This window comes from Caloenas nicobarica, chromosome 5 (assembly GCF_036013445.1).
Source record: "Caloenas nicobarica isolate bCalNic1 chromosome 5, bCalNic1.hap1, whole genome shotgun sequence".
Lineage (NCBI taxonomy): Eukaryota > Metazoa > Chordata > Aves > Columbiformes > Columbidae > Caloenas > Caloenas nicobarica.
The window spans coordinates 67,088,474-67,099,888 of record NC_088249.1 but is presented as its reverse complement, the minus strand read 5'-3'; the positions used below and the strand labels follow the sequence as shown (position 1 = coordinate 67,099,888).

At 64.6% G+C, this 11,415-nt stretch overlaps 2 protein-coding genes across 2 annotated transcripts; one reads left to right on the top strand and one right to left on the bottom strand.

Annotated features, from left to right (window-relative positions):
• The first annotated feature begins 732 nt into the window (after positions 1–732).
• On the top strand, positions 733–6,859 carry VWCE (von Willebrand factor C and EGF domains). Its single transcript, XM_065636228.1, has 20 exons — positions 733–857; positions 1,625–1,719; positions 1,799–1,888; positions 2,054–2,182; positions 2,276–2,392; positions 2,463–2,579; positions 2,766–2,894; positions 2,972–3,282; positions 3,353–3,446; positions 3,513–3,595; positions 3,799–3,886; positions 3,989–4,074; positions 4,205–4,322; positions 4,778–4,863; positions 5,035–5,131; positions 5,665–5,747; positions 5,913–6,003; positions 6,090–6,172; positions 6,242–6,332; positions 6,456–6,859. Exons 1-20 carry the CDS (start codon positions 748–750, stop codon positions 6,857–6,859), a joined length of 2,502 nt encoding a protein of 833 aa, XP_065492300.1. The 5' UTR covers positions 733–747.
• A 587-nt stretch (positions 6,860–7,446) lies between these two features.
• Positions 7,447–9,985, bottom strand: LOC135989419 (pepsin A-like). The gene is made up of 9 exons (XM_065636240.1): positions 9,930–9,985; positions 9,564–9,711; positions 9,100–9,217; positions 8,794–8,912; positions 8,490–8,689; positions 8,213–8,329; positions 7,977–8,115; positions 7,676–7,768; positions 7,447–7,596 (listed from the first exon to the last, which is right to left on the bottom strand). The coding sequence occupies exons 1-9, from the start codon at positions 9,983–9,985 to the stop codon at positions 7,447–7,449; spliced, it is 1,140 nt and encodes a 379-aa protein (XP_065492312.1).
• Positions 9,986–11,415: the final 1,430 nt, after the last annotated feature.

The window sequence follows — 11,415 nt, the reverse complement described above, 5'->3', positions numbered from 1 at the left end:
GAGGCTGCAGGGATCCCCCCATCCCTGTGCCAGCCCTTTGCTCCCTGGGGTCAATCATTTACCTGCTGCGACCTTCGCTTTGGCCCCCGGCCCAGGAGGGGGCGGTTTGAGGGGCGGAGGGCGGGGTTGGCTTTGGAGGGGGTGGTTTGGCTTGGGGGGGTGACATTGCGCCTCGGAGTGGGGTGACACTGCGGTGTGGGTGTCCTGGAGCATCCTGCACCCCTCTCCTTGCTGGGTGCCCCCCACCATCCCGGGTCCCCCCCACTATCCTGGGTGCACCACCCCCCTATCCCGGCTCCACTTTGGCCCCTTTATCTGGGGGGGGGGCCCTGTGCAGGGCTGGGAAGGCGGCCCGGAGGAGGAGGAGGAGGAGGAGAGGAGAGGCCATGCCGGAGCTTTGCCAGATGTGGGAAAGGAGAGGAGGGGGGGGACACACACACTTTCCGTCACATTGGGACCCCCCTCTCCCATCCTAAAGCCCCCACCCCGCCGGGATGCAGCCGCTCGTGTACCCAAGCCCCCCCAGCTTTGGGGGAGCGTCCCCCGGGCAGGGTGTCCCCGCGATGGGGGGGGTGGAGAGCCGGGTGTCCCCCCCGCAGCTCCCCCCCTGCACCCCCCGCATTGTTCTGGGCGGGAGGAGGAGGAGCGGGGCCAAGGGCCGGCGGGCGGCAGGCAGGGGAGCGGGCAGGGAAGGGAAACGGGCAGGAGGGCAGGCAGGGAAACAGGCAGGGGCTGGAACCATCTGTCATGCTGGCGGAGCTGCTCTTCCAGGCTGCCTGTGTGTCCCTGTTGCTCTCGGGGGGCCAGGGCAGGGTGTACCCCGGGAGGAAGAAGCCGCACAGCTTTGCCGTGGAGAGGTAGCCCGGGTTTCCTCCCCGCTTCCCTTACTTTTCCTTCTCCCCGGCTACACTTGGGGACGGCGCCGAGCTCCGGCCATCTGTCTCCTCGGCTGCCTTCGGGGCTCCGACCTCGTCGCCCACCCCGGCGGGAGGGGCTGGTACCCCGCGTGCCCCCCCCTCTGCCCTGGGGTGGCCGGGGTGAGCGGAGCTTGACCCTCGCAGGAGTCCCACCCCCACAACCCCGTCTTGCTCCCCGCATCCCCGTCCCGCTCCCCACATCTCCGTCCCGCTCCCCGCATCCCTGTCCCGCTCCCCACATCCTCATCCTGCTCCCCGCATCCCTGTCCTGCTCCCCGCACCCCCGTCCTGCTCCCCACATCCCCATCCTGCTCCCCACATCCATATTCTGCTCCCCGCATCCCTGTCCTGCTCCTCGCATCCTTGTCCCACCGCTTGCATCCCTGTCCCTCTCCCCGCATCCTTGCCCTGCTCCCCGTGTGCTGCTGGGGACATTTCCCCCTGTCCCCACGTGCTGGGGTGTCCGGGCTGGCTGGGACACGGTCCTGTCCCTCTGTCCCACCTTGTTTCGGGGTCACCCCGCACCCCGCTTTGCCCTCCACCTGCATCCCCGTTCTGCCACCCGGGACGGGGTGGCCGCGGACACGTCGTGTGTCCCCCTGTCCCCGCAGTTCCCGGGGCGGAGGCTCCCCCGGGACCTTTGCTCCCTGCCCGGGGGGCTGGGGCCGCGGTGGCCTCAGCCTCTTGTCCGTCCGTCTGTCCCGCAGGCGCCGCGTGGGGCCCCACGTCTGCTTCTCGGGCTTCGGCAGCGGATGTTGCCCGGGGTGGATGCTGTCCCCGGGCAGCGGGCAGTGCACCCTGCGTGAGTACGGGCTCTGGGGACACGGGGACAAGCAGGGGTCCCTGTCCCCCTGACGGCCGCCTGTCCCCGCTCCCCGCAGCGCTTTGCTCCTTCGGCTGCGGCAGCGGCTTGTGCATCGCCCCCAACCTCTGCTCCTGCCCGGATGGGGAGCAGGGCATCACCTGCCCAGGTACCCGCCCCCCGCGACGCTCGGGCTGTCCTGGCAGGGGACATCGCTCCTTGTCACCTCGCCCTGCGACATCCCCCGGCGCTGTCCCCGTCCCTGGCAGGGGCGCATCCCTTGGGGCGCTGGAGTGACATCGGTGTCCCTGCGGGCCCCCTGTCCCTCTTCCAGAGCCACCGGGGACGTGCGGGGAGTACGGCTGTGACCTGTCCTGTAACCACGGCGGGTGCCAGGAGGTGGCCCGCGTCTGTCCCCTCGGCTTCTCCATGGTGGAGACACCCAACGGCATCCGCTGCACCGGTGAGCCGGGCTGGGGAGGTCCCGCTGGGCTGGCGGGGCGGTGTCCCGGTGGCGGTGACCCCCCCATTTCCAGCTGTCCCCTCTCTCTCCCAGACATCAACGAGTGCCTGAGCGCTGCCTGCGAGGGTCTGTGTGTCAACACCGAGGGCGGCTTCGTCTGCGAGTGCGGCCCCGGGATGCAGCTCTCCGCCGACCGCCACAGCTGCCAGGGTGCGGGGGCCTGGGGTGGCGGGGGGACAAGCGGGGGCCACTGATGCTCAGCCTGTGTCCCCCCGCTCAGATACGGACGAGTGCCTGGCCACGCCGTGCCAGCACCGCTGCAAGAACAGCATCGGCAGCTACCGCTGCTCCTGCCGGCCCGGCTACCACCTCCACGGGAACCGGCACTCCTGCGTGGGTGAGCACCGCGACCCCCCCTTATCCCCCCCGTGCCACGAAGCCCGGGGGACAGAGCTGACGGTTGAGCCCACCGGGATGGTGCTGTCACCTTGTCCTCATCCTGGAGGGGGTGGCTCGGTGCCGCTTCCCGGGGCGGCAGCACCTCCTGCCCGGCCACTGACAAGTCCCCGTGTCCCCCCGCAAGATGTCAACGAGTGCCGGTGGGCAGGCGAGCGCCGAGCCTGCCAGCACTCCTGCCACAACACACCGGGCAGCTTCCTCTGCTCCTGCCGCCCCGGGTACCGCCTCAGCGGCGACAGGGTCTCCTGCGAAGGTATCGGGGTCCCCCTGCGGGCAGGGACGCCCCGGATCCCCGCCTGCCCTCGGTGATGTCTGTTTCTTCCCTTCCAGGTTACCCCAAATCCATCCTGGCCCCGTCGCCCATCCTGCAGTCCCTGCAGCATCCGCCCACCCTCCTCCTGCTCCCTCCCGGTTCGGGGGGTCCCCTCCTTGTCCCCAGGGGGTCCCCTTCACCCCACTTCCCTGCTGCAGCTCCTGGGACCCAAATCCCGCCCTCCTCCCCGGCCACCGAGCCGTTCCCGCGGGCAGTGGGACCCCCCGGTACCCCCACCCCATCGTCCCCTCACTGCTGGCACCAGGGGGCCCCTCGGGAGCCCGGCGCTCGCTGGATAGAACCGGGGTGCCGGAGCTGCACCTGCCAGGTGAGTCCCCCCATGTCCCCCCCACTGCACCAGTACGACGTGAGGCTGAACTGGTGCGTGCCCTTCGCAGGGGGGGCGAGTTCTGTGCGAAGCCATGAGCTGCCCCGTCCTCTGCTCCCACCCGCTGCCCCCCCCGGCCGGGGGCTGCTGCCCCAGCTGCGCAGGTGAGCTCTGGACCCCCCCCAATCCCCGCTGCACGGGTGGCCCCCCCTGACCCCCCTGCTTTGCAGGCTGCCTGTATGAGGGGGTGTCCCGGGCCGAGGGCGACGTTTTTAGCCCATCCGATGAGAACTGCACTGTCTGTGTCTGCCTGGTGAGCCCCCATCATCCCGGGGAGGGGGCAGCAGCATCCCGGGGTGGGGAGCATCCCCCTGCACCCCTGCTCAGCCGTGAGCACCGGGGTGATGGAGGGGGATGTGCTGGGGTGGGTGACACCCCAGCATCACCCCCCCGTGGTGGGGACGGGTGGTGTCACCCCCCCCGGCCGCCCCGTGACCCCCCCCGCTCTGCTCGCAGTCTGGAAACGTCTCCTGCATCTCCCCCGAGTGCCCCCCCGGCTCCTGCCCCGGCCCCTCGCTCACCGACTGCTGCCCCTGCCAGCCAGGTGCGTCCCCGGGACCCCTAAATCTGAGGCAGGGGGAGCCCAGGGAATGGGTTTTGGGGATGGGGGGTCACTCCCCGGCCCCACTGTCTTACTCCTCCCCAGCAAAATGCAGTTTTCGGGGCCGCATGTATGCGCATGGTGCCCGGTTCAGCCTGGACGGGGACGATTGCACCACCTGCATCTGCCGGGTAGGTCCCAGGGGGCTTGGGGGGTCCCCGAGGATGCTCCAGGCCCCTCCCGCCCCCCATCCTGCTGCTGGGGGGAGCCAGCCTTTGCTGGGAGCTGAGGCAGGAGGGTGACTTGTCCCCGTGTCCCCAGGGTGGTGAGGTGGAGTGTTCCTTCACCCCTTGTCCCATGCTGGACTGTCCCCAGCACCAGCGTCACCTGGGCCCCGGGCAGTGCTGTGTCACCTGCCGGGACCCCCCTGCCCCCACCGGTGAGCTCGTGCTGGGGGACAGCTGGGGACAGGGAGAGTGGGATGGGGGGGACAGCTGGGGGACAGGAGTGATGGGACTTGAGGGATGCTTGGGGGATGGGGAGAGTGAGATGTGGGAGATGCCTGGGGACAGGTAGAGGGGGACGTGGGGGACAGTGGGGATGGTGCAGGGGACACCTGGGGATGGGCATGGTGGGATGGGGGGGACACTTGGGGATAGGGAGGTTGGGAATACATGGGCACAGGGAGGGTGGGATGTGTGTGGCAGCTGGGGATAAGGAGGATGGGATGCAGGGGACACCTGGGGACGGGCGGGGATGTGGGTGAGTTGGATGTGGGTACATGGGGACTGGCAGGGCACTGAGAGGGCTGCACAGGGGTTTGGAGCTGGGGAGGGGGCACAGGATGGCACCTGAAGGGCTGGGGGTCCTCGTGTCCCCTTCTGTCCTCCCCAGGTTGCTCCGTGGATGACAATGGGGTGGCGTTTCCTGTGGGACAGATCTGGTCTCCGGGCGATCCCTGTGAGTTGTGCATCTGCCAGGTGAATGAGAACCTGCTCTGCTTCACCCCCTACCTGCCCCCACCCCTGGCTCCTGTCCCCCCGTCCCTTGGGCTGCTGGTGGCCATGCTCCCCGGCAACTCCCCGGCTCCGTGGGCTCCCACCGCGGTGGTTTGGGGCAGCCCGAGGTCTCTGGCAAGTGTTTCCTCGCAGGCGGACGGGTCAGTGAGCTGCCAGCGCACGGACTGCGTGGAGACCTGTCCCTACCCCATCCGCACCCCTGGGCAGTGCTGCCCTGACTGCTCCGCAGGTGACGAGTGCTGGGGGCACTGTGTCCCCCCCGTGGCCCCTCTGTGTCCCCTCTGCATCGCTCCTGCATCCCCTGTGTGTCCCCTCTGCATCCCCTGTGTCCCCTCTGCATCCCCTGCATCCTTCTTGCATTTCCTTTGCACCCTCTGCATCCCTTGTGTCCCTTCTGCATCCTGTGTCTCCTCTGCATCCCTCCTGCATCCTCTTCCTGCAATCCCAGGCAGGACCAGACCCAGCAAGTCTGGGCTTAGGCAGAGAGCTCTTCTGAGGGGTCCCCAAACCACCTGGTGACCCCATGTTGCACCAGAGGAGGTTCAGATTGGATACTGGGAACAATTTCTTCCCCAAAGGGCTGTGGGGCATTGGAACAGGCTGCCCCGGGCAGTGCTGGAGTCACCATCCCTGGAGGGTTGGACAGACGGAGATGAGGTTCCCAGGGACATGGGGCAGTGCCAGGGGTGGGTTAGCAGTTGGACACGATGGTCTTGAGGGTCTTTTCCACCCAAAATAATTCTGTGATTCCATGATTCTCAGGCTGCACCTACATGGGCCGGATCTTCTACAACAACGAGACCTTCCCCTCCGTGCTTGACCCCTGTCTCAGCTGCATCTGCTTGGTGAGGGCTGTGCCGGGCACCGCCAGATATTTCCATCTCCTGCCCCGTGAGCTGAACCCCAGATTTTTCCTCCCTTGCAGGGAAAAAAGCTCTCGGGTATTTTGGGGCTGCCTCCGCTTTTGCCCACCCCGGGGGGGCTCTGACGCCCTCGTGTCTCTCTCGCAGCTGGGCTCGGTGGCCTGCTCACCTGTGGACTGTGCCATCTTCTGCACCTACCCCTTCCACCCCGAGGGCGAGTGCTGCCCCGTCTGTAACGGTAGGAGCCGGGGGGGACCAGGGGACCCCGTCCTCCCACCCTGTGATCCCCCCACCCCAGGCCGAGTTGTGCTTTGCACCCCCCAGACTGCAACTACCAGGGTCGGAAGGTGGTGAACGGGCAGAGCTTCACCCCCGAGGGACAGCCCTGCACCCGCTGTACCTGCCAGGTGACGGGGGGCCTGTGGGGTGACAGAGGGGACCGGGAGGGGGTGGCTGACCCTCCCTTTGCCCCCCAGCTCGGGGAGGTGAGCTGTGAGAAGAGGCTTTGTCCCCGGTCCTGCGCGGAGCCCCCCGCGCTGCCCGCTGCCTGCTGCCCCCCCTGCCCAGGTAACGGGGACACCAGGGACACTTGGGGACACCCCTGCCCCAGGGGACACGGCCACACTGTGGCCCTCGCACAAGGTGGGGGGGTCCTGGGGGTGAGTGTTAACCAAAAACTTCTCTCATCAGCCACAGACATCCAGAGCAACAACCTGTCCCTGTCCGCATCCCACGGGGACTCGCACGGTGACACCCCGCACCCCAGGCCCCCGACATCCACCCGGCCCCCCCCCCACCGCCTGGCCCAGCTCCTGCTCCCCAACACAACCCCCCATGCTCCCTCTCCGGGGAATGAAGGGGCTGGCAAGCCTGTCCTGACCACCCTGAGCCCCCATGGGGACCCTCCGACCACCTGGAGTCCCCCCAGGGACCCTCTGACCACCCTGAACCCCCCTGGGCACCCATCAACAGCCAGTCTGTGCCCCGACACCCCCTCTGAGGCCACGGCCCCCCCAGGTCCCCCCAGCTCCAGCCCCAAGGATCAGGGACCCCCTGGGGACACAGAACCCTCTGCTGTGTCACCGGCTCCCTAGGGCCCAGGTGACACAGGGGAGGATGAGGATGGAGAGGATGGGGGGTGCAGGACCAGCAGGTCTGGCCCAGCAGGTCCCCCCGGGGGGGGTGGGTGGCTGGGGAGGGGGTGCCAAGGAGACAAGGTGGGGCTGGGGGATGCTCCTGGCCGGGCTGGGGTGTCCCAAGCCAGCCCCAAACTGCAGCACGTGCCCCTGGGAGGAGACAAAGTGCCACTCTGTCACCAATAAAGTCACACTGGTATTTATGTCCTGTCCCCCCTGCTCTGTGAGCTGAACCCAGAACCCAGCTAAAGGGCTTTACCTTGGGGTAGAATTTGGGGTGAGTGGACCCCATGGGATGACAAGGAGAGAGTTTGTCCTCTCTGAGCAGGGTTTGGGGACAGAAGGGACATCCCCAGGGATGCAGTGGCAGCACCAGCCCTTCCCAAAGACACACAACACTCAAGTGCTTCTCTACAGTTTTATTGTGCTCGGTGTCAGCAGCAAAAGGGGACAGGGCCATGGCCAGCTCTGCCAGCCACCAGGCTGGGGACAGCAGGGACAGTGGGGACAGCTGCCTGTCCCTGTCCCCAGCGCATGGTGTGCGCTCAGAGCAGGCGGGACAGCCCCACCTTGTTGGTGGCCCTGTTGAAGATGACGTAGTACTCGCGGATGAAGACGTCCCCGAGGATCCAGAGCTCGCCCGACTCGGTGGGGACACCCATGGATTCGAAGCCCAGGCTGCAGCTCCCTGCAGTCTGCACCAAAAAATATGCTGAGTACCAGTTCTGGACCCCGCCAAGTCCGCCCAAGTCCCCTCCCCAGTCTGATGCTCACGTCTGTCACGTAGGCGCTGGGCGGCACGGGGAATCTGTGGCCGTTGATGTGGAAGATGACATCGGGCAGTGAAGAGACAGAGTCACAGCTGATCTGGAGAGGGAGACAGTGGCAGGTGGGGGTCAGCGGCCACCCTGAGGGGCACCATGTGTCCCCAGGAGCCATGGGGACCAGTGCCCCATGGAGCAGCGATGGGGAGTGACGGGGACCAGTGCTCCATGGAGCAGTCCTGGGGTCCGGCTGGTCACCCCACAAAGCCCCAGATGTCCCCGAAGCCTTGTGTGCCCCCCCAGAGCCTCACATCTCCATCAGAGTTGGAACCCAGGGCAGACATGAGGTCTTCGAAGGCTGTGTTGGGCATGGCGATCAGCGAGGTGCCCGTGTCCACGATGGCCTGGCAGGAGCTGCGACAGGCGACCGCGTCCTCATCAAGGGTGACCCTGGGGAGAGGGGTAGAGGGTGAGGGGCTGCACCCCCAAAAAACAGCCTGTGGGGGGCAAGGGGAGCCGCAGGGGCTGGGGGCTGCGCTGGGTGTACTTGTCCATGGTGATCTGCCAGTATGTTTCGGCAGAGAGAGGGATCCAGTGGATGCCGGTGAGGGTGTAGAGTGGGTCGATGGCACCAAAGAGGACAAAGCTGCCGCTCTCCCCATCCCTGTAAAAGAGGAGAGATCAGGTGGGGGTCCCATTGCTTTGCTGCCATCGTCCCCCACCAGTGCTGATGTCCCCCAGGAGCCACCGGGCATCGCAGTGGCCAGAGCCAGCCCTGGGGGGAGGAAAATGGGAGAAAATCCTCCGCTCTGGCCAGGACTTACTTGCTCAGGTAGACGGAGAAGAGGTCCCTGTCCACCAGATCTTCCGCCATCATGTTGTCAAAGACAGGGGTGGCTCCGGAGGAGGCAAGGCTGGGGAAAGCCAGCCCCAGGATGCCATCAAAGGGAGCGAAGTAAAAGAAATAGCCAGGCTCGGTCTCAGACAGCCCAAAGATCTGGTTGAGGACACTGATGTCCGCGACCTGGTCGAGGAGATGAGGAGAGGGGGGCGGTTGTGTTTGGGCGGCTGGTTCCATGCTATCCCTGCTGCTGTGGGATGTGGGGGTTGGTTTTCTCCCCGCCTTACGGTGACGGTGTCGTAGCCCAGGACGCCGGTCATGCTGCCAGTGCCATAGGTGATGGAGAGGCTATCCTGGGTGCTGACAAAGGTGGAGGAGAGCTCGGGGTTGAAAAGGTTGTGGTTGCCTGCGGGTATGGGAAGTATACAGTGACAGTCCGTCCTGTCCTCAGGGACCAAAGGTGACCCCCCCAGTGTTCCCACATGGACCCGTGTCCCTTGGGAGAGTCAGGGCAGAGCTGTCCTCCTCTCCCAGCCCTGCCACGGGCTTCCCCAGCCCTGGCCCAGCTGGCCACGGGGCTACCAGACACCTACTGCAGGCCAGGCTTTTGCAGTAGATTGAGGGCACCCAGAGGTTGGAGGAGCCGGTGTCGAAGATGACGGTGAACTCCTGGGCTGGGGTGCCAATGGAGATGGTGCCGTAGTACTCGTTCTGGCAAAGCAAGATGGGGAAGGGGTTAGCCGGATGGGTAAGGAGCTAGCAGGATGGATAATGGGCTAGTGGGATGGGTAAGGAGGCTAACAGAGTGGAGAACAGGCTAGCGGGACGGTATAAGGGGCTAGCGGGACAGTTAAGGGGCTAGCGGTTCAGAGAAGGAGCGAGCAAGATGGGTAAGGGGAGTGGGCTCCGAGCTAGTGGGATGGGTTCGAGGAATGGATAAGGGGCTACTGGGTCAGGTAAGGGGCTAGGCGGACGAGTATGGGCCTATTGGGTCATGTAAGGGGCTAGCGGGATGGGTAATGGGCCAGTGGCCCCGCGGGTTGCCTGCCGTGCTCACATCTAGGTAGTTGACCATGGGCTCGGAGGAGCCGGAGATGTCGTAGAACTTGGCGGCCGGGTTGTAGGGGTGCTGCTGCAGGAACTGCTCCAGCAAGCCGTGCTCCTGCAGCACCTTCCGCAGGGACTTCCCCCTCCTCAGAGGGATCCTGGGGACAGGGGACACCAGCTGTCACTGGGAATCAGCCAGTGGATGTGCCTTCGGGGGACACCTTGTTCCCCAACCCCTCCTGTGGGATATGGGCGCCGTCCTTGCTGTAGGGAGCTGCGCCCATGGCTGGGGGACTGCTGGTTGTCCCCATGTCCCTTCCACATCCCTCTCCCAGCATGGGGGTCCCCATGGTCACCCCGATACCCTCGTACTCACCTGGTGACATGACACTGGGCCAGGGCCACCAACGCGAGGAGCAGGAGCAGCTTCATGGTTGCCTTCTGCCAGCCAAGTGACCCAAGAGAAGTGACACGGCAAGTGTGCCACCGGCCCCAGCCCGGTGCCTTATATGCCAAACCCGGCTTGTTTGGCCAGCGGCCTCGATAAGAAAGGCAAACGACTCTGGGAGAGGTTATCGCAATGTCCTTATGGGAGACGGGATGGGGGGCTGAACGTCCAGCTCGGGGCTCTCCATCTTCCCTGGGGTCAGACGCAGAGATGTTGGTGGCAGCCTGGGAGAGAAGCAGTAGAGAAAAATATTTATTTTCCAGGGAATAATATTTATTTTCCTGAGAGAAATATTTTCCAGTTGGCTTTATCTTACTGGAGCGGCCACTGCTGCTGCAGGGGGTGACATTTTGGCAAGCGCCCTGGGGTACTCCGGACTGTTCTTGTCACACTGGGAATCCCCTTTCTGCAGCCCTGGGATTAGTTTTGGGTCACAAAGGACCTTAAAGCTCATCCAGTCAACCCTTGCCATGAGCAGGGACATCTTCACCCAAACCAGGTTGCTCAACGTCTCATCCAACAGGACCTTGAACCCTTCCAGGGATGGGGCATCCACCACCTCTTGGGGCAGCCTGGGGAGAGTCTCACCACTCTCCTGGGGAAGAATTTCTTCTTTATATTTCATCTAAATCCACCATGTTTTTCGATTTAAAACCATCACTCCTTGTCCTATCACTACATTTTCCCGGGAGCCTTCTCCAGGCTGAACAACCCCAACTCATCCCTTCCTCATGGGGAAGGTGCTCCAGCCCCATCATGGCTCTTCTCTGCAGAACTGGGACCAGCTGGGGGGTCAAAGTGGGACAAATCAAGGGGAAAGACAAGCTCAGGATGGTTGAATGACGCCAAGGTCGCCCGTGCTGAGCTGCGTCAGAGGCACCCACGTGTTGGACCCGGGTCTCCGCCACGGCCCCACGTGCGGTTGCTGTGGCTGCCGGCGCGGTCACCTTGTCCCAGCGCTCGGAGGAAAACAAAGCCGGGCCCCGCGGTGACAACCTGGGCACTGCTCTGCCCAGAGGCACTGTGCCGGCTGGAAAACCCTCCAGGCCTGTTTCACCCCAGGTGCAAATAATTAAAAAAATAAGGAGAGGAGCTAAATTGCACCCAAGGAATGAAATTAATAAGAACATGGTGGGATCTGATGGCAGAAAATGGGTGAAACATTGAATTCACCTGAGCAAAAGGGAAGATTTGATGTGTTCAGATCGGGGTCTGGAAAGGACAAGGTCTTGGTTGACCCTCAATCATAGAAAATCTGGACCTGGCAGGAGGTCACAGCCTGAAAACCCCACATGGAGACTTGGCACTGTGGTCCCCACCGGCCTCGGGAGCCGGTTTGTGCCTGCGGGAGATGTAAACTGCCAAAAAATCAGAAATTAGACGATGGCAGTGACTTGTCGTAGAATCATAGAAT

Excerpts from the sequence above, each read along its gene's own strand:
- VWCE (XM_065636228.1), top strand. The coding sequence starts at position 748 with ATGCTGGCGGAGCTGCTCTTCCAGGCTGCCTGTGTGTCCCTGTTGCTC. Across the intron at positions 4,075-4,204 it reads GCACCACCTGCATCTGCCGG|GGTGGTGAGGTGGAGTGTTC; the intron begins GTAGGTCCCAGG and ends CCGTGTCCCCAG. Across the intron at positions 6,333-6,455 it reads CTGCTGCCCCCCCTGCCCAG|CCACAGACATCCAGAGCAAC; the intron begins GTAACGGGGACA and ends TTCTCTCATCAG.
- LOC135989419 (XM_065636240.1), bottom strand. The coding sequence starts at position 9,985 with ATGAAGCTGCTCCTGCTCCTCGCGTTGGTGGCCCTGGCCCAGTGTCAT. Across the intron at positions 9,218-9,563 it reads CCATGGTCAACTACCTAGAT|AACGAGTACTACGGCACCAT; the intron begins GTGAGCACGGCA and ends TTGCTTTGCCAG. Across the intron at positions 8,913-9,099 it reads CTGCAAAAGCCTGGCCTGCA|GCAACCACAACCTTTTCAAC; the intron begins GTAGGTGTCTGG and ends CCATACCCGCAG.